General features: G+C 36.9%; 1 protein-coding gene across 3 annotated transcripts in view; it reads left to right on the top strand.

Moving 5' to 3' along the window:
• The window catches only part of ITGAV (integrin, alpha V), a 95,763-nt gene that overhangs the window by 45,164 nt on the left and 31,068 nt on the right, over positions 1–19,531 (top strand). For all 3 annotated transcript variants that reach the window (XM_011936495.1, XM_011936493.1, XM_011936496.1), the window contains 10 exons: positions 41–166; positions 1,021–1,065; positions 2,526–2,569; positions 2,658–2,714; positions 5,092–5,144; positions 5,895–6,097; positions 10,750–10,941; positions 13,682–13,727; positions 15,860–15,967; positions 18,562–18,620. In XM_011936495.1, the coding sequence (XP_011791885.1) occupies positions 41–166; positions 1,021–1,065; positions 2,526–2,569; positions 2,658–2,714; positions 5,092–5,144; positions 5,895–6,097; positions 10,750–10,941; positions 13,682–13,727; positions 15,860–15,967; positions 18,562–18,620 (933 nt within the window). The remainder of the gene's footprint in view (positions 1–40; positions 167–1,020; positions 1,066–2,525; positions 2,570–2,657; positions 2,715–5,091; positions 5,145–5,894; positions 6,098–10,749; positions 10,942–13,681; positions 13,728–15,859; positions 15,968–18,561; positions 18,621–19,531) is intronic.

Here is a 19,531-nt window from a genome sequence, read left to right as displayed (position 1 = left end):
GTTATTTATTTTTTATATAAATATATATACTTCTTTTTAGGTCAGCTTATTTCAGATCAAGTGGCAGAAATCGTATCTAAATATGACCCCAATGTTTACAGCATCAAGTATAATAACCAATTAGCAACTCGGACTGCACAAGCTATTTTCGATGACAGTTATTTGGGTAGGTAAAACCAAAATTTGTTCATTTTTGGAATTGTGGTGTATTTGCTTTTATCTGCTTATGGTCTTTTAAGCAGAAAAATATTTTATGTGAAATAGATTAGGATTTTTAAAAACATACAGAATATACAATTTTAAATTGTTAATGAGTACTTTGGTTATGTTACATTTTAGTAATTGAAATTGAAGAGAACGATTATTTGTGCAGTGATAATAATAATAGCTAGCTTTTAAGATATGCTTACTGTGTTCTGGGCATTCCTCAAGGTGACTTGATTTGTATTCGCTCATTTAATCCTCACAAGTCAAGCATATTGTATCATTCTCATTTTGTAGGTGAAAACACCAAGGCACTGAGATGCAAAATAACTTGCCCAAAGTCACTTGCTTGTAACTTGCTGTTCAGAGATTCAAATGGAGGCATTCTAACTCCTGAAGTTTTATTCATGATGTTAAATAAAAGTTTTGGTTTTTAGGACTTATTAACATGTGTTCTCTCTTTAAATTTCTTTCTGATATATTAAAACAAGTAATATATGACAGAAATAGTACTTGCTAAGAGAATTTATTTGTTGATTCTTTTTGATGAATTGTAAATTTGCCGTTTTTAACAGACTCCTTTGTAAAGTTAGTAAGACAATTGTAGTTTTATAATAAAATAGCCTATTTGAGTATTTAACTCAGTTGTTTCATTTAAAATTCATGTATCATATACATATGAATCTGTTATGACTAGGGGACAAAATATTACATAATCAAAGGAGTTTCTTGAAAATATTTTCAAGGAATGCTTACTCAGCAAACCTGTTAAAGATGACTTGTCCTGACGCTTCTCCCCTTTGGTTTCCTGTTTAGGTTACTCTGTGGCTGTCGGAGATTTCAATGGTGATGGCATAGATGGTATGAAGTTCTCGAACTATATCTAATCCTTAAAAAAATTAGATTAAGCATTTGAAACACGTGGCATTGAAATTTTTAAACAGTTTGAGTGGCTGGGTGCTGTGGCTCAAGCCTGTAATCTCAGCACTTTGGGAGGCCAAGGCGAGTGGATCCCTTGAGCCCTGGAGTTCGAGAATAGTCTGGACAACATGGCAAAATCCAGCCTCTAGAAAAAATACAAAAATTAGCTGTGCACGGTGATGCACACCAGTGTCCAGATACTCAGGAGGCTGAGGTGGGAGGATCGCCAGAGCCCAGGGAGGTTGAGGCTGCCATGAGCTGTGATTGCGCCTGCCACTGCACTCCAGCCTGGGTGACAGAGCCGAGACCCTGTCTCAAAAAAAAAAAAGAAAATTTTAAGCAGTTTGAGCGCTGGGTGCTGTGACTCAAGCCTGTAATCTCAGCACTTTGGGAGGCCAAGGCGAGTGAATCCCTTGAGCCCTGGAGTTCGAGAACAGTCGGGACAACATGGCAAAATCCAGCCTGTAGAAAAAATACAAAAATTAGCTGGGCGCGGTGATGCACACCAGTGTCCAGATACTCAGGAGGCTGAGGTGGGAGAATCGCCAGAGCCCAAGGAGGTTGAAGCTGCCATGAGCTGTGATTGCACCTGCCACTGCACTCCAGCCTGGGTGACAGAGCCGAGACCCTGTCTCAAAAAAATGAAAAAAAGAAAATGTTAAGCAATTTTAAACCAGTGTTATGGAATATAACAGAAGAAATGAGAGAGATATTAGCACACTGGCGAGAGTCCAGGCTAGGTCTGTGCTAAACTTCCTCTAGTGGCTGCTGAAATTGAGACAGCTACACTTGGCTTCAGTGCCTTTCCTTTCTGCTTCTTTTTAGCCCCCAACACTGTTAGTGATTTCTTTAGCGTTTTCCTCCTTGCCTTCAGCAAATTCATTCCTTTGGGAGAGGCTTAGTTTCTTCTTTCGTTGGGCATCCTTTGCTACCTTCTGGGCCATCTCTGTACCGTTATTATCCCATCCTCTCATTGTCCATCCATCTTCCTTCAGAGCTCCATTTAGGAATCACAGTCTTTACCAGATTTTGATCACATTTCTGTGCCACAGCCACATCTACCCCACTTCAGTTTGCTCTGTATTATTTTTCATTACTGTACATTTAGTTTTTCTTTATTCTTAGGTTACTTTATCTTGTCTATTCTTGTTTAACAGTATTACAAATGACTTGAAGGCTTATTTGTGTATGTTTGAGAGCCCTCAAGAATTTATATTTGGTAAATTTTGATTTTATAGTTTAAATATGCTGGGCTATTTATTACAGAGTACCAATTTTTCTAAATCGATTGTTTGTTTTGAACTGAAGTAGTAAAACTTAAAGCTTTCTGACATAGTCACTTCTTGTCTGCAGCTTCCAGTATTGTCCTAAAACATGAATAATTTGTTTTTCTGTTTCAGACTTTGTTTCAGGAGTTCCAAGAGCAGCAAGGACTTTGGGAATGGTAGGACAGTTAGAAGGTATTTTTTAAAAAATCTCTAAGTTATCTTCTGTTTTACTAGATTTCATATACTTCTGTTTTTCCTTCACAGGTTTATATTTATGATGGGAAGAACATGTCCTCCATATACAATTTTACTGGCGATCAGGTATGCTTCCAGAATATGATCGCCCTCTCCCACTATAAAGGCAGTATGTACTCATTGGAGAAAATTTGTGAAATATAAAAGTGTAAAAGTGAACTATAATCTCATCAAATAGATAAATCTTCCAACTCATCATTTTGGTCAAACTATTATCATTTCTCTTTTGTGTGTGTGTGTATAAACAAAAATTGGTTTACTCTGTATTTTTCGTTTTGTCCTGCCTTTTTCACTCAATATTTTATTATCAGAGTTTCTTAATGTCTTAAAACTTTGTATCAGTATCAGAATGATTTAATGATTCCATAACATTTAATATTCTACATATAAGATGGGCTTTAAATATTTCATCTTTGCTTTAGCCAAAGTAATTTGGATATTTTGGCTTGTTTTTGTCTGCCTTTTTGTTTTCTTGGAAAATATAAAATCACATACACACAAAACCACATAAGACTTTCTTTTTCTTTACTGGTAACATTAAATTCTTTTTTAAGGATGATCTATGCCTTATAATTTTATTAGATGCAACAGAAAGCATGGCACAGGTGTGTATTATAGATATTACAAGTGAACTTCATTTGTACTACATGAAATAAGATATTTCTCAGCTAAAAAATGCTAGTGCTTTTTAAGTATTAGACATTCTCTGCGAGTTCAGGCATTTTATAATATTCTCTGTTGTATGTCTCAGAAAATTATACCATCAGTTGGTAATGATGAAGAAAAATTTAAACAGTAGGTAGAGAAAAATCTTTCTCAAAGTTTACAGATCTGGGATTCAAGCCTTTTTGTTCAGTTGAGATTGTTGGCCTTTGGGATAGGATTAATAGGATGACTGACTAGACTCATGGTCCCCAGAAACCTCTTCCCATTTCTGTGGCAGTCAGGATTGATGCACAACCTGGGGACCCTGCAGTTGACAGGCAGTTAGGGTTGCTGCAGGGGTGTTCCCTTTGTTCAGTTGTGACTTCTCCAGCTCAAGCAGCTTCTCCTGTCTGGTGACCATGTATGAGTCTGGATCCTACTGCATGCAGTCAGTGATACTTGCTTTATTCTTCTTCCACTATTGGGAAGTGGGGGTGACTAGAGAGGAGTGGGAAACTTGGCTTTTATGTGGGTACAAACCTGGGTTTTCTATGCTCAGTCTGTTATTGCATTGGATAAGGTATTTGCTGCTGAAAATTTGGTTCCTTATTTATAAAAATAGGGATGCTGGCAACTTCCTCATGGGACAGTTGTGAGAATCAAAAGAAAACATTTGAATCATTGTGCCCAGGACAAAATGTGTCTCAGTAAATGCCATCCTTTCTTTACACTTCCAAGCCAAACACTGTAGGTCACTAAGGCCCATGAATATTATTCTGTTACATTCTAGTCAGCACATCAACCTTGTACCCCAAACACAGTATATTTTATTTCACCAGCTCTGATCTTGTCATTTAAAACAGAACACACCTTTCATTTTCCCAATTACACTGTATCAACCCAAAATAGATAATGTAGGAATCTCCCTTATCATTCTCTCTTGATATCTGAGCCAATCAAATTTGAGAAGCATTGCTAACTTTCCTTGTTTGGTTTGTTGACTCATTTTTCACCTTACTTTGTATTTAATCTGTCATCTCTTTTAGTTTTGTTTTGCACTTTGAGCTCTCTTAGAGCTTGCCTTTTTCACATTTATGTACAGCTAAGCTGCTCACCTTATGAAAGCCAGTGGTGTCCTGTGGTAGGGAAAAGGACATTTCGGCTCCCTGTGCATTATAAGCTCATAATAAACCCAAACACATTTGTACTGTGTGTGATTCAAAAGCAAAACCATGTGGCAAGTAATCGATAGAGCTATGACACAAAAATGAGCTCCTTTTAATATCTTTCCAAATAGTAATTTTTAAACAGTAGTAGTAGTTTCACATAGGGGAGCCAATTATTATCTATTATGAATAATTATTTATTATCCTCATGACATAGGCATCCGTATAAAACTTGTTGGTTTCAATCACAACATTTGTCTGTGACTATATATTTTTGTTAGTGTGCTTGTGTCTGGTATGTTTTGGGAATGGAGAGAAAGGGAGATAATAGGGTAGGCCTAGGAAGGAGAATTGATAGTCGTTAGACTTAAATGTCATATGTCAACAACACTGGAATGATATACATGTAATATATTGTGTCCTAGGAATATATTCTGTTTAGGAAAACAACAAGCCTCATTACCTGATTGTCATTGTGTTGGTAGAATAAACAAAAGATAAGACATTTAGATTGAAGCACTATATGCAGAGAAAAAAAATAACCCTTTCTATTTGGTACATATATTACGAATGTTAATTGTCTAAACTAATTGAATGAAATATAAACATTTCATTTTCATCTTTTCATCCAGATGGCTGCATATTTCGGGTTTTCTGTAGCTGCCACTGACATTAATGGAGATGAGTAAGTTTAAAAAAATGTTTCCAGAAAGTTATCTTCTCATGTTTGTGAATATTTTACTCAAACTAAACATTTTTTTCTGCTGTTTTTGTATTCCTTTTCTGCTAATCCTTCTGTTTAAGGAAACAATTTGAAGCAACCTTAATCATGAATTCTAGAAAACCTCTCTATGTTTGTGGCCGGGCGTGGTGGCTCATGCCTGTAATCCCAGCACTTTGGGAGGCCAGGGTGGGCGGATCACAAGGTCAGGAGATCGAGACCATCCTGGCTAACACAGTGAAACCCCGTCTCTACTAGGAATACAAAAAATTAGCCGGGCATGGTGGTGGGCGCCTGTAGTCCCAGCTACTCTGGAGGCTGAGGCAGGAGAATGGCATGAACCCCAGAGGCGGAGCTTGCAGTGAGCCGAGATCGCGCCACTGCACTCCAGCCTGGGAGATAGAGTGAGACTCTGTCTCAAAAATAAAATAAAATAAAATAGAATAGAAAAAAAAAAGAAAACCTCTATGTATGTTCTGTTTTTTTCAGTAGCTTTTATAACGTGAACAAATAATTGTATGAATTACTCATAGTTTCTTAAAAGAATTAAAGGAAGGTTTCAGTTTGAAATGGGTGCTCTGGTAATCATTCTGTGTTTCACTGTGGGTGTGAGAGATGCAGAAAGAGGAAAAGTGAGTTGTAATAAGAAAGAAAATGCGTACTAAGATACGAAATTTGATGTTGTAACCAGATGAGAAGATTCTGTTCTTTTAGTTATGCAGATGTGTTTATTGGAGCACCTCTCTTCATGGATCGTGGCTCTGATGGCAAACTCCAGGAGGTGGGGCAGGTCTCAGTGTCTCTACAGAGAGCTTCAGGAGACTTCCAGACAACAAAGCTGAATGGGTTTGAGGTCTTTGCACGGTTTGGCAGTGCCATAGCTCCTTTGGGAGATCTGGACCAGGATGGTTTCAATGGTAAGATCGAAGTTTAGTAGCTGCAGGTCCCTGATTATCTGTGTCCACCTGGAAAAGTCCTGTAACTCCATCTGTAGGAGTCTACACAAGCAAATCTCCTTCCTGGAAAGGTGGATTGTGTGTCAGTGAGTAACACACCAAATTGAAAGACAGATTGCTATTTTTCTTTAAAAATCAGAGCAAAGATTTCAAAAATTGACTCTCATGAGTTATTATTCACTCAGCCTCAAATCAGAAGGTCAGAATGATTACTTTCTGAAATGAACCTGGCACCTCCTGCTAGCTGGTGGCTTTATGTGTTTCTGCATCCTGCTTAGTAGCAGTGCCCTCTTCTGTTCATTTGGCTACAAGTGTTAAAAAAAATGCTTCTAGGCACATTGTCAAGGCAATGCTGACTAATGCATACCTCAAAGATATGATTTCCCATTAATAATTTTAAAGCCATAACTTTGTTGTAGCTGTCCAAAATGTTCTGAGGGATGTTATATCTCCCTTCGTGGTGGCATATTAAAAGTATAAGCCTATTCTTTTACAATAGTACCATTTGAATAGTTGTCGATATCTTTAAAAAGGAAAGTTAGCTTTTACTTTAGAATTCTTTTCAGAAACATGAAATATTGGTTACAAATTACCAAGAATTTTTTAAAAAAATCTATTAAAAACCTTTCTAGAGATCACAGAATGGATAGTTGAACTAGTTTGTGTAATCAACAGTATAGTAAGCATATGCCCCCTTAAAACTTGAAGGAAAGGTATACATTAAGAAGAAAACTTTAAAAATACAGATGACTTGTTGTATGTCTCAAATAGTAGTGGAAAGGTAAATGTTGTTTGCCCTCAAGATTTCACACCTGTCTTGTGGGTAGGTGATGTCATTTACTAGAAGTGTCATCTGGAAGATTAATCCTAGATGTTTCTTTCTTTTTTTTATTTTTAATTTTTAATTTTTATTTTTATTTTTGAGGCAGCGTCTCACTGTCCCCCAGGCTAGAATGCAGTGGTGCAATCATGGCTTACTGCAGCTTCGACCTCCCAGGGTCAAGAGATCCTCCCACTTCAGCCTCCTGAGTAGCTGGGACTACAGGCTCCTACCACCATGCCCTGCTAATTTTTTTGATTTTTAGTAGAGCTGAGGTCTTGCCATATTACCCAGGCTGGTCTCTAACTCCTGAGTTCAAGTGATCCTCCTGCCTCAGCAGCACGAAGTGCTGGAATTACAGATGTGAGCCACTGTGCCTGGCCAACCATAGAAGTTTCAGTGGTACGGAACATCTACTCAGAGGTACATCTACTACCTAAAATAGAGGCTTGAAGATTTTTGCCGCCAAGAGAACTTAGCATAAATCAAATGGAGCTATGGTATGAAGTTCATAATAAAATGTGAAAAGAACACTATAGAACAGACCAAATCATTACTTAATCATAACAAAAACTACATAGGAAACACAGGGCTAAGTTTGAGGTTCCACCATGAATAAAGTTAATGAATTCTTTGCTACATAGCTGAGCCTCTTGTCTCCCAGTTTTTCTGGGAAGCCTGGTCATGTTTGCTGTCACCTTATCTTGATGTTATTCCAGTTACTTTAAAGAAAGTTTTCTCATTATTATGATCTAACCAAAATCTCTTCCAAGGTTTCTCCTTGGGTCTTACTGTACCAAATAGTAGACTGTGAATGATAATGTCTTTAGTGAAAAATTATCTGAGCTATATTTATGTATAGTATTTAATACATATGTGTAAATATAGTTACATTATGCATATATATGCTCTGTTAGTTATAAAGTTAGATCTTTTGTTGTTGTTCATACATGAAGACATTAAGTGTTATTGCTCCTGTATTCCTATATTCCTCTCTTTCCACCTACCCGCACCCTAGGCATCATCAAGAGGGATATTGAAAACAAAACAATAAAGTTATGTTCCAAAATTTTATATAGCCCAAAGGTAATTATGTGCAGTTTTTATCAGTAGTCTTCCAGGAAAAGCAGAGGAAATAAAGAAAAACAGGAAAGAGCAACTAAAATGATCAAAGGAAGAAATTGATTGTATGAAGGTGTAGGATCTTCCAGACTCGACAGATGATAGCGAAGAGAGAAGATGATTAACATGTATAAAATAATGAAGGGTTTAGAAAGTTACAGATAATTTTTATTAAACAGTCACTCAACATTGGAGCCATCTTTTGTTGGAAAATTATATTTTAACAAATACTTTATATTTTTATTATTTATTGAGACAGGGTCTTCCTCTGTCACCCAAGCTGGAGTGCAGTGGTACGATCACAGCTCACTGCAGACTCAACCTCCCAGGCTCAAGCAGTTCTCCTACCTTACCCTCCCAAGTAGCTGGGACTACCAGTGTGCGCCTCCATGCATGGCTAATTTTTGTATTTTTTGTAGAGATGGGGCTTTGCCATGTTGCCAAAGTTGGTCTCAAACTCCTGGGCTTAAGCAATCTGGCTGCCTAGGCCTCCAAAGGTGATAGGATTAAAGCATGAGCTACCATGGCCAGCCTGTTTTAATAAATACTTTATTAATGCATCTGTCAGTATAGAAGTTATAGAAGTTATGCTTATCTTTGTTTTTTTTTTTTGTTTGTTTTGTTTTTTTAGACAGAGTCTCGCTCTGTCGGTAGGCTGGAATGCAGTGGCACCATCTTGGCTCACTGCAACCTCCACCTCCCGGGTTCAAGCAATTCCCTTGCCTAAGCCTCCTGAGTAGCTGGGACTACCGGCACCAACCACCACGCTTGGCTAATTTTTGTATTTTTAGTGGAGATGGAGTTTCACCATGTTGGCCAGGATGGTCTTGATCTCTTGACCTCGTGACCCACCTGCCTTGGCCTCCCAAAATGCTGGGATTATAGGCATGAGCCACTGCACCCGGCCAACTTACCTTTTAAGGCTTAAAAAAGGATAAAAAGAATATTTTTACATAACTGAGGTACTCATTTTTAAGGATAACAAATTCTTAGTTGGTATTTACTGCAAGCCAGGCACTCTTCTAGGTGGTAGAAATGAGCATAAATCAGAGTCTACTCATGTCTTTAAGAAACTCAGCAACTCAGCATCCAATGGGGACAGCATATATGTGTTAAAAAAAAAAAAAAAAAAGCACCTCAATGTGATCATCAGTGTTTGAGATCCCAGGCTTAATGGTCTCATATAAAGGGTGAGTTATCAAGGTGTCGATGTTTCAGGGGAGCCATGAGACAGTGAGGCATGGCTTATTAAGGAGCTATGAGACAGCTCGAGTACATTAAGGAAGTTGAGGCAATTTGTTATGGCTGGTACTTAGAGTCTGTGATAGGCAAGATACGACATGTCCTTGGTCTCAGGAAGCTTATGTTCTATAGCTTACTTATTTTGTGTGGTCATTGAATAAGTAAACAATGGGAAAATCCAGATAGTGATAAAGATGGTAGATTTTTTTTGGAAGGCAAGGTAATATAATAAGAGTTTTGGGATAGAGAGGGTGATAGAGAAAGTAGGGGGTTGAGAGAGGTGGTGCACTGCTGCATAGGGTAGGTAGGGAATAGCTTGCTGACAGAATGACGTCTGATCTAATGTCAATGACATTGATCTATCATTTGGACAAATAGAAGGAGTAGAGTTGTAAAAGCTCTGGAGCAAAAGCTGTTAAGGCAGAGAGAACAGCAAATATAAGTCCATAGTTGGCAACTAGCTTGGTGTGTTTAAGAAACAGAAAAAAAGGCCAGGATTGCTGTGAAGAGTAAATAAGGGTAAAAAACTGGGTGGTGTGGGGGTAGGGATGGGGAGAGGAATGAGATTTGCATACTAAATAATGGAAATACCAGACAGGGTTTAGAACTTACTCTAAATGCTTGGGGAACTAATTGAAGGATTTTAAGAAGGGGAGGGGTGTGACATGATACGGTGAGTGTTTGGCCCTTTAGAAGAGAAAGTTATCGAGGCCAGGGTAGAAGTGCGAGGCCTCTTAAAAGGCTGTTTAAAAGCAAAATACGGCAATGACTTGTCTAGGGTGGCAGCAGCAGCAGAGAGAAGTGGGCAGATTGGTGATATATTTTAGAGGTAGAAAAGATCATTTGGTGTTTGGGGTTTTTTAAAGATTTAAAATATTATTCATTTATCTTCTTTCAGTGTAAGTTGAGCAAGATCAAGATGAAGTCACAACTTTCAAATTTCTGAGCAGATTGGCTTCTGTTCAGAAAAAACAATACCATCCGTAAATAAATTAACTAGAATTTTGAGAGTGAAAATAAACTTTAGATGAATCTTTTGATGTATCCTTCTCCCATCCCCTACCTCCTAGTTTTAACGAGGAAGCATTTGTGGTGTGGTACAGAAAGTTTAGGTGATTTGTTTAAGGTCAGAGCCAGATGATCTGGCTCTAAATTAATGTCTTTTCTGTACAGTTTTGCTTGAGTTTCCTTGAATTAGATTATTGCTTGTGGATAAAGAGTACCCTACTGAACTTTGAATTAATATTTATCATGATAAATGAGTTCTATAAATATTAAGATCTGTACAAATAATTACAAGTACTGAAACATTTTTTCTCTTCATCCTTGCCCTCTTCCCCCTCTTCTCTCGTTCCTTCTTCATTCTTCCCTTTCTTTTCCTCCTGCTTACTTCTGTCATGCTCCTTCCCCTTCCTCTTTTTCCCCACAGATATTGCAATTGCTGCTCCATATGGGGGTGAAGATAAAAAAGGAATTGTTTATATCTTCAATGGAAGATCAACGGGCTTGAACGCAGTCCCATCTCAAATCCTTGAAGGGCAGTGGGCTGCTCGAAGCATGCCACCAAGCTTTGGCTATTCAATGAAAGGAGCCACAGATATAGACAAAAATGGATATCCAGGTGGTTTCTTATCAACACATAGAGCCCTTAGATTTTTCAGTCCTAATAGCAAATAGTATTAGTTACTGTTCTTGATTTATATTATAAATTATTGCAATTCAGTATTTCATGTGTTGATCAAACCTCTAAAATATTCAAGGCATCACTGCCATCACCTAAGAGGATATGAAGAAAAGTCAGCTCTCTTTCCTGGGAGTGTATACAGTACACTCTGAGTTTCTCCTGTAGTCTTTAATGAAATGTCAGAGAAGAGTATTACAGAAGCTATAAACAAAAGCTGAATGCTCATTCTAAGCTGTTTTAATGTTACCTATCTTTTTAATTTTTTTAATTATGTAGAATTTATGTACTTGACTAATAGTTATGATTTTTTTTTTTTTTTTAAGACAAGGTATGGCTCTGTTGCCCAGGCTGGAGTACAGTGGCACAATCTTGGCTCATTGCAGCCTCCACCTTCTGGGCTGAAGCCATCCTCCCACCTCAGCCTCCTGAGTATCTGGGACTAAGGGCACACACCAGCATGCCTGGCTACTTTTTGTATGGTTTGTAAAGAGTGGTTTTTGCCATGTTGCTCAGGCTGGTCTCAAACTCGCTCAAGCGATCCACCTGCCGTGGCCTCCCAAAGTGCTAGGAATTAATGCATGAGTTAATTTAAGCTCATTTTTATAGCTCATTATTATACCATTTCTGAATGTAAAAAGAGACTGAGAAAGGCAGTTTGCCCAAGTTGCCCCCTGCATGGGTCCAATAGAGCAAGCAAGACCTTTTTCTGGTTCTTATACACTTTGCAGCATTATAAATGTATCTAGGATCAAAATAGATCTTTTCTTTAAATGAAATATAGTGTAGAAAATTTAGATGACATTTGTGTTGAAACACTTAATATGAGCTCAGTATACAAGTATGTTGGTCTGTTTCCAGAAATAAGACATGAAGTTGATTATCATAAATTAATATTATTTTAGAGTTTTTTTGTTATAAATGCAATATATTTATTATAGAACTTTTAGAAAATACATCAAAGCATATCTTTTCCATTTTTTTCCTATGCAGTCACACACATTTTTTTAAAAAGGAAATCATGCTTTTATATGCTGTTTATAGTGTGTTTTATTCAACATTTCAGAAACATTTCTTTATTATTCTTCTAAAACATGAATTTTGTTTCTTTTTGTAACAAATAGCTGTATCGTATCTTATTTACCTTATTTTGTGGCATTTTTATCTTTCTTTATAATTCTTTTGCATATCTCTGATTATGTCATTAGGACAAAATTCAAGAATCACTGTGTCAAGTGTGTGCACTTCTCTTTTTAAGGTTGTTAATACACATGGTCAAGTTACCATCCCACTCCCTCCACAGGAAAGTTTTTGTCAACTTTTTAAAGCACTCACCAGCAGTCAATGAGTCAGTGTTTTCTCACACTTGTGCCTCTTTTAAAATAATTTTTAACTGTATAACAGGTGGACTGGGTATTTTAACTAACAGTTTGTGATTCTAGAAATAAGGCATGCGTTTTATTCTTTTTTTTTTTTTTTTTTTTTTGAGACAAAGTCTCGCACGGTCACCCAGGCTAGAGTGCAGTGGTGTGATCTCAGCTCACTGCAAACTTCACGGCCCGGGTTCAAGCGATTCTTCTGCCTCAGCCTCCTGAGTAGCTGGGATTACAGGCAGGCGCCACCACACCTGGCTAATTTTTGTATTTTTAGTAGTGATGGAGTTTCACCTTGTTGATCAGGCTGGTCTTGGTCAGGCTGGTCTCAAACTCCTGACCTCGTGATCTGCCTGCCTCAGCCTCCCAAAGTGCTGGGATTACAGGCATGAGCCACCATGCCCGGCCATGAGGTTGGTTCTTCACTATACACAAATAAAAATGATTATTTTTACTAATAAGCTAATGTATAGTTAAGAATCCACCTCATGTTGTTATTTGTGTATATACATATTTACTTCTGTGAATTTCCTTTTTGTGTCTTTTTTTCTTCTTTGCTACTGGGATGGTATTTTGTTTTTCTTTATTCATTCCTTTTTTTTTTTTAAATTTTCACAGTAACTTAAATGTTGCGAATATTAACTCCTTAACGCTTGTATGTATTTTCTAGTTTGTCACATTTGCATTTTGAGCATAAAGTTTTAAACTTTTATGTAATCAAATCTCTCTGTTTTTATGTTTTTTTCATGTGCTTTTCTGTTTAGAAAAGACTTCCTTGAATTTAGCTTGGGTATACTGTGAGATAGAGCTCTCGTTTGTCTTTTTCTGCACTGTGAACCAGTTGAACCAGTGGCATATGAAAACTAATGCGTTTCATTCTTGCTGATTTGAGTGCTATCTGCTATCATATTTTATATTTATATGTATATACACATATATATAGGAAATAGAAAATAAATTTTATAGTAAGATTGTAAAATCCACAGGCATCTATAAAGCTTTTTCCTTTGGCAGTATGTGTATTTGGCAGGTGCATGCTTATCATTGCTACTTTTTACTAAATATTCATTTAAAAGATTTATCTCCACCTAGGTGAAAGTCTACTTTATAATAAGCGTTTTCCACTGATGGTAATTTGTTTACAGTTTTTATATATTTTAGCCTTTTATATAATATCTTACAACCTCTTAATGAATAGTTTTGTGACTATGTTCAAGCCTTTTTATGTTCACTGAAAATTTTACAGAATGGTATATACATTTTAAAAACGATTATCATTATTAACATGTTTTTCCACCTTTCTTAAGACTTAATTGTAGGAGCTTTTGGTGTAGATCGAGCTATCTTATACAGGTGAGCATTTTCTGTATCCTGTAATATAGGAATATTCTGAATTATTTGAATGTTTTTTAACTGTCAGTATTTGAATTTTAGTTTAATTTTCTTGAAATAATGATAAAATTTGTCATTTCTATTCATGATTTGCTGCAGGCAAATAGTATTATTTTTATTGATATGTAATAATTGCACATATTTATGGGGTACATGTGATATTTTGATACATTCATACAATGTAATGATCAAATCAGAGTAATTAGGATATCCATCATCTCAAACATTTATCATTTGTTTGTGTTGGGAACATTCAGAATCCTCTCTTCTAGCCTCTCTTGTAGCTATTTTGATTTTTTCTTTTCTTTGGAGACAGAGTTTCGTTGCAATGGGACCATCTCGGCTCCCTGGAACCTCTGCCCCTGGGTTCAAGCAATTCTCATGCCTCGACCTCCCAAGTAGCTGGGGTTACAGGCACATGCCACCACACCGGCTAATTTTTGTATTTTTAGTAGAGACAGGGTTTTGCCATGTTGGCCAAACTGGTCCTGAACTCCTAGCGTGAAGTGATCCACCCACCTCAGCCTCCCAAAGTGCTGTGATTACTGTCATGAGCCACTATGCCCAGCCAGCTGTTTTGAAATGTGCAATAAATTATTGTTAACTATAGTCAATCTGTGGTGCTATTGAACACTAGAACGTCTGTCTTTTTTTTTGTTTTGTTTTGTTTGCCCAGTCTGGAGTACAGTGGTGCAATCTTGGCTCATTGCAACCTTTGCCTCCCAGGTCCTAGTGATTCTCATGCCTCAGCTTCCCGAGTAGCTGGGACTACAGGCATGTGCCACAACACCTGGCTAATTTTATGTATTTTTGATAGAGACAGGGTCTTGCCATGGTGCCTGGGCTGGTCTTGAGCTCCTAGCCTCAAGTGATCCACGCGCTTCAGCCTCCCAAAGTACTGGGATTACAGGGGTGAGCCACTATGCCCGCCCCTTCTTTGTCTTTTAAATTATGTTCAAAGTATTCTCCTGTAGTTTTAATCTCCCTAAAAATTGTCTGGGTTTACATTTTCCTATAAGAAGCAGGAAATTAACCTCATGCTTATGTCTTGGTATTCTCTGACCACAAGGTTAGCATCTAATGAAACCCGAAATGAATATTTTTATTAGAGCAATATGTATGAACTTATATATTTCTATTTCCCAATTTCTTATATATCCCCAGTTATTCTCTGCATTTTATCATTTCCTCTTGACTTAGAATATCAGTTGGCATCCCAGGTAGTTAAGATGTTTACGTATCTATGATCTGAGTTTATACATGGCAGAAACACTAACGTTAGTGCTGGGTAGAGTTTGTGATAGGTCAATTTAATTGTATACTATACAATAACTCTATACTATGGTAATTGTAACTATACAATACTTAACAGATTTCAGAGATTTATCATTTTGAGACAGGCATATTGATTGACTTGAGCCAGCTGTATCTTTGTATAGGATTTCAACCTGTGTATCTGAACTCAGGAAAACTGTATTTATTTTAATTTGTTGTTTTTAGTTTTTTAAATTGCTGTTAATTATATAATGTATGTGGTAAAAATGCAAACAGTACAAGAAGGGTATATAAAAAAAGTTTTCCCTCACACCAGCTAGTAATTTATTTGTTTCTTCTATTAGAAATATTCTATGCGTTAAAAAATCATATTATGTATGTATGTATATCAGTAGACATCCTTTGTACATTTTGGGTTTTTTTTTTTCTCTCTCACTAAAACTATATGTTGGTTATGTCGTAGAGGTCATTGCACTCATTTTCTCCATGGTAGTGCAGTGAATTTGGTAGATATCTCACAACTTATTTAGCCATTCTGCTTTAGTGACTGAATTCATGTAGGTCAGCCATTGTCCCACTTTGCCTGGAACTGAGCGATTTCTCAGGATGCAGGAGTCTCTGTGCTAAAATTAGGACAGTTCTGGGCAACTGAGACATTTGATCACCTACAGTTATGTTGTTCCTGTTCCTTTTACTATTACAGACAATACTTTTAGTAGACATTGTACTATATATGTAGTGAATATGAACCAAAATATTTCGATCAACCTAACTTTTTAAATAACTTTTTTCTTCATCTTCTTTTTTTCCCCCACTAGGGCCAGACCAGTTATCACTGTAAATGCTGGTCTTGAAGTGTACCCTAGCATTTTGAATCAAGACAATAAAACCTGCTCACTGCCTGGAACAGCTCTCAAAGTTTCCTGGTAAGGGTATTTGTTTAATAATAGTTATTATTGTGATTATTGTTCAGGCATTGTAAGAACAATTGAAAAGTGAAGGTGGTAGGGCTGAAATATTGCTAAAACAGTTTCTGTGAGTATACTGTTTTTTCTATTCTTTTTTATTTGAAGCAAGGTCTGCCTCTGTTGCCCAGACCGAAGTGCAGTGACACAACCACAGCTCACTGTAGCCTCGACCTCCCAGGCTTAAGTGATCCTTCCACCTTGGCCTCTCTAGTAGCTGGTACTACGGGCGTGTGGCACCATACCCGGCTAATTTTTAAAATTTTTTGTAGAGATGGGGTCTCCCTATATTGCTCAGATTGGTCTCGAAGACTGCTGTGCTCAAGCAGTCATCTTGCCTCAATCTCCTAAAGTGCTAGGATTACAAGCGTGAGGCATTGCACCTAGCCTTATACTCTATTTTCATGTTATAAATTGGATTATAGAAATAGTGCTCCAAAAAAGAGCTGTAAAGATACTCTGTAAATTAGTATGAAATTAATTTTTAAAGAATTATGTATGGTCAATGAATATTTTCAAAAAGAAAGAAAAGCTAATAAGATCTCAGTTCATTTATATGTAATTCCAAACAGGCCCGTGAACACTTAAATTTTTAAAAGATATCTTGTTTTTCAGATTTAATATCTGTGAACAGCAGCTGTTTGAAAAAAATTATTTTCCTCTAATATATTTTCTGCTTATTCCTTTACTAATTTCCAAAGAAAAATATAATATTTTTTCATAAGTTAAATGTCTGAATTCTTCTCTACTCCATTCTTTCTCTCATCTTTGTCATTTGTATGCTACTTCAGTAATTTTTGCTCTATTTTTATTATAGATATTTTTTAAGTTGTCTCATGCTTCACTTCACAGTACTTAAAAGCAAAATGTAGAAACGAGTATCTTTCTCATACATACCAATGTAAATATAAAACTAATGAAAAATCTTGACCCATATACTACCAAAATCACCATGAGTAGTCACTCATGAGTTCCTACTTTGGGAAACACTATTCATGTTCCTCACTTACACAGAAAAGTTGCAGAGGACTTATGATCAAGGAGAAAATGATTGTTATATAGAAAAATTTTACTTCAAAAGAGTCAATTAAAGATATTTTTCCTGAATTTGTTTTTGAATATTTTTGTATTATTGTTATAGTTATTACAGTTTTGAAATTTTCATTTCTTTAATTGGATTACATTAAAAATTCAGTAATATTTTCCCTTCATTTTTATTGATTGGCAGTGAAGTTGTTTTCAAGATTTTGCTGTAAGTTTTACTGCTTTTCTACCCTGCATACCTCTGTGAAATTGCCAATAATCTGCTTCTAATTATGTTAGTAATTCAAAGGCTTCAAATGTACTAACTAGAGCAGTAACATCATATGATTTTTGAGTATGGCACATAGTAAGAAATACATTTTGCATTATAAACACATAAAAGTAATTAAATCAAGCATTTCAGAAAATCATACTTACCTTCGATACCTAAATCAGTTTTATTTATTAAAAAAATTTTCTTGCCGGGTGCGGTGGCTCAAGCCTGTAATCCCAGCACTTTGGGAGGCCAAGACAGGCAGATCGAGAGCATCCTGGCTAACACGGTGAAACCCCATCTCTACTAAAAATTCAAAAAATTAGCCGGACGTGGTGGCGGGCACCTGTAGTCCCAGCTACACGGGAGACTGAGGCAGGAGAATGGCGTGAACCCGGGAGGCGGAGCTTGCAGTGAGTCAAGATCACGCCACTGCACTCCAGCCTGGGCAACAGAGCGAGACTCCGTCTCAAAAAAAAAAAAAATTTTTTTTTTCTTAAGATGCTGAACACAACCCATTCAACTGATTTCAAAACCTGCTAATAAATTGTGAAGAACACTGCTGTAAAGGAGATTGCTAATTAAAGAAAGCTCTGGTGGGCCCTTCTATCAATGGGACAGTTTTTAAAATCTAAACTGTCGGCTAGGCACTGTGGCTCACACCTGTAATCCCAGCACTTTGGGAGACCCAGGCAGGCGAATCACCTGAGGTCAGCAGTTTGAGACCAGCCTGGCCAACGTGGTGAAACCCCATCTCTACTAAAAATACAAAAATTAGCCAGGTGTGGTGGTGCATGCCTGTAATCCTAGCTATTCGGGAGGCTAAGGCAGGAGAATTGCTTGAACTCAGGAGGCAGAGGTTGCAGTGAACTGAGATCATGCCACTGCACTCCAGCCTGGGCAACAGAGTGAGACTCTTGTCTCAAAATAAATAAATAAATAAATAAATAAAAATCTGAACTGTCATTTCCCTCCTTTAGATTTATCAACAGGTTCTATAAGCTTGAGAGGAAGTTAGGATATTCTTTCTCTTTTTCTCATCAAGGTACCATGAAAGGAAGTGTGCTTAAATTACTGAAGGATGAGTTAGGTTAGCGTATAGAGTTTCATGTTTTTAGAATAATATTAAGACATGAAGAAAGATGTAAGGCTTCACAATACAAACTATGTATTAGAAATATTAGATGTGGATGATAATAAAAAATATGTCTAAACTGGGTTATAGGATTTATGTATGTTTTTTTTTTTTTCCCCACAGCTTTAATGTTAGGTTCTGCTTAAAGGCAGATGGCAAAGGAGTACTTCCCAGAAAACTTAGTAAGTGTTCTATGAAAAGTCATATTATTTTAATGATACTGCATACACAGCACTTAACAAATATTTTAGGATATTCAAACAGTTACTCGAATTGTTATTATGATTTTTTATTTGAATGTTTATGTTTAAAGACATTTAAGATTTCAACATAATTATTATATTCTTTGTTAACTCTTAAGCTAATTCAAAACCAATATACTTATTTGTGGACATTATGAGCTAAGTAGCCCACAAAATGGTAAACATGACCTTTGGAAGGTTAAGCAGTTACAAATGTGAGATAATGAACTCTGGGGAGGCATGAATGTTATTGTTTGTAAGGAGATGATCTGCTGAGAAGTCTGTGTTTTATGTCTTGGGGCAGCCCCCAGCAATCTCAGGAGTAGAGGTGGTTTAGAAATAGTGAGAAGGAGGAGAAAAAGTTTTGGTTATGCGGTTTAATTCACACAGCAAACTCTACTCTTCTTTTCCTAAAATGGTTGATGTGGTCCTGAGAGCAAGATAGTAGTGTTAAATAATTATTGCAAAGGTTTGTCAGTATGTTAATGGCAAGTGGTAAAGAATAATAATAAAGCAGAGAAGAAACTGAAACCGTTGGGTATGTGTTTGTGTGTAAGTTTACACAGGGCAACCAAGCAAGGTCTCCTTAGGAGACAACTTTTCAATAGAGACCTGAAGGAAATGAGGGAGCTATGGGTTGTGTGAAGGAGTGTTTGACACAGAGGAACTAGCAGTTTCAGCAGGCCTGAAGCAGGAAATGTGCTCAGTGGTTGAGAAACAGCATGGAGGACAATGTGGCCAAGGAGAGCAGAACATGAAGCAAAATAACCCTGGGTGTTCACCCAAATTTGAAATGGTCAACTTTTAGAGAAACTAGCAACATGACTTCTAGTTTTAAAGATTTGCACTCT

Source organism: Colobus angolensis, unplaced genomic scaffold, assembly GCF_000951035.1.
Source record: "Colobus angolensis palliatus isolate OR3802 unplaced genomic scaffold, Cang.pa_1.0 Scaffold153, whole genome shotgun sequence".
NCBI lineage: Eukaryota > Metazoa > Chordata > Mammalia > Primates > Cercopithecidae > Colobus > Colobus angolensis.
This window is presented reverse-complemented; position numbering and strand designations above follow the sequence as displayed.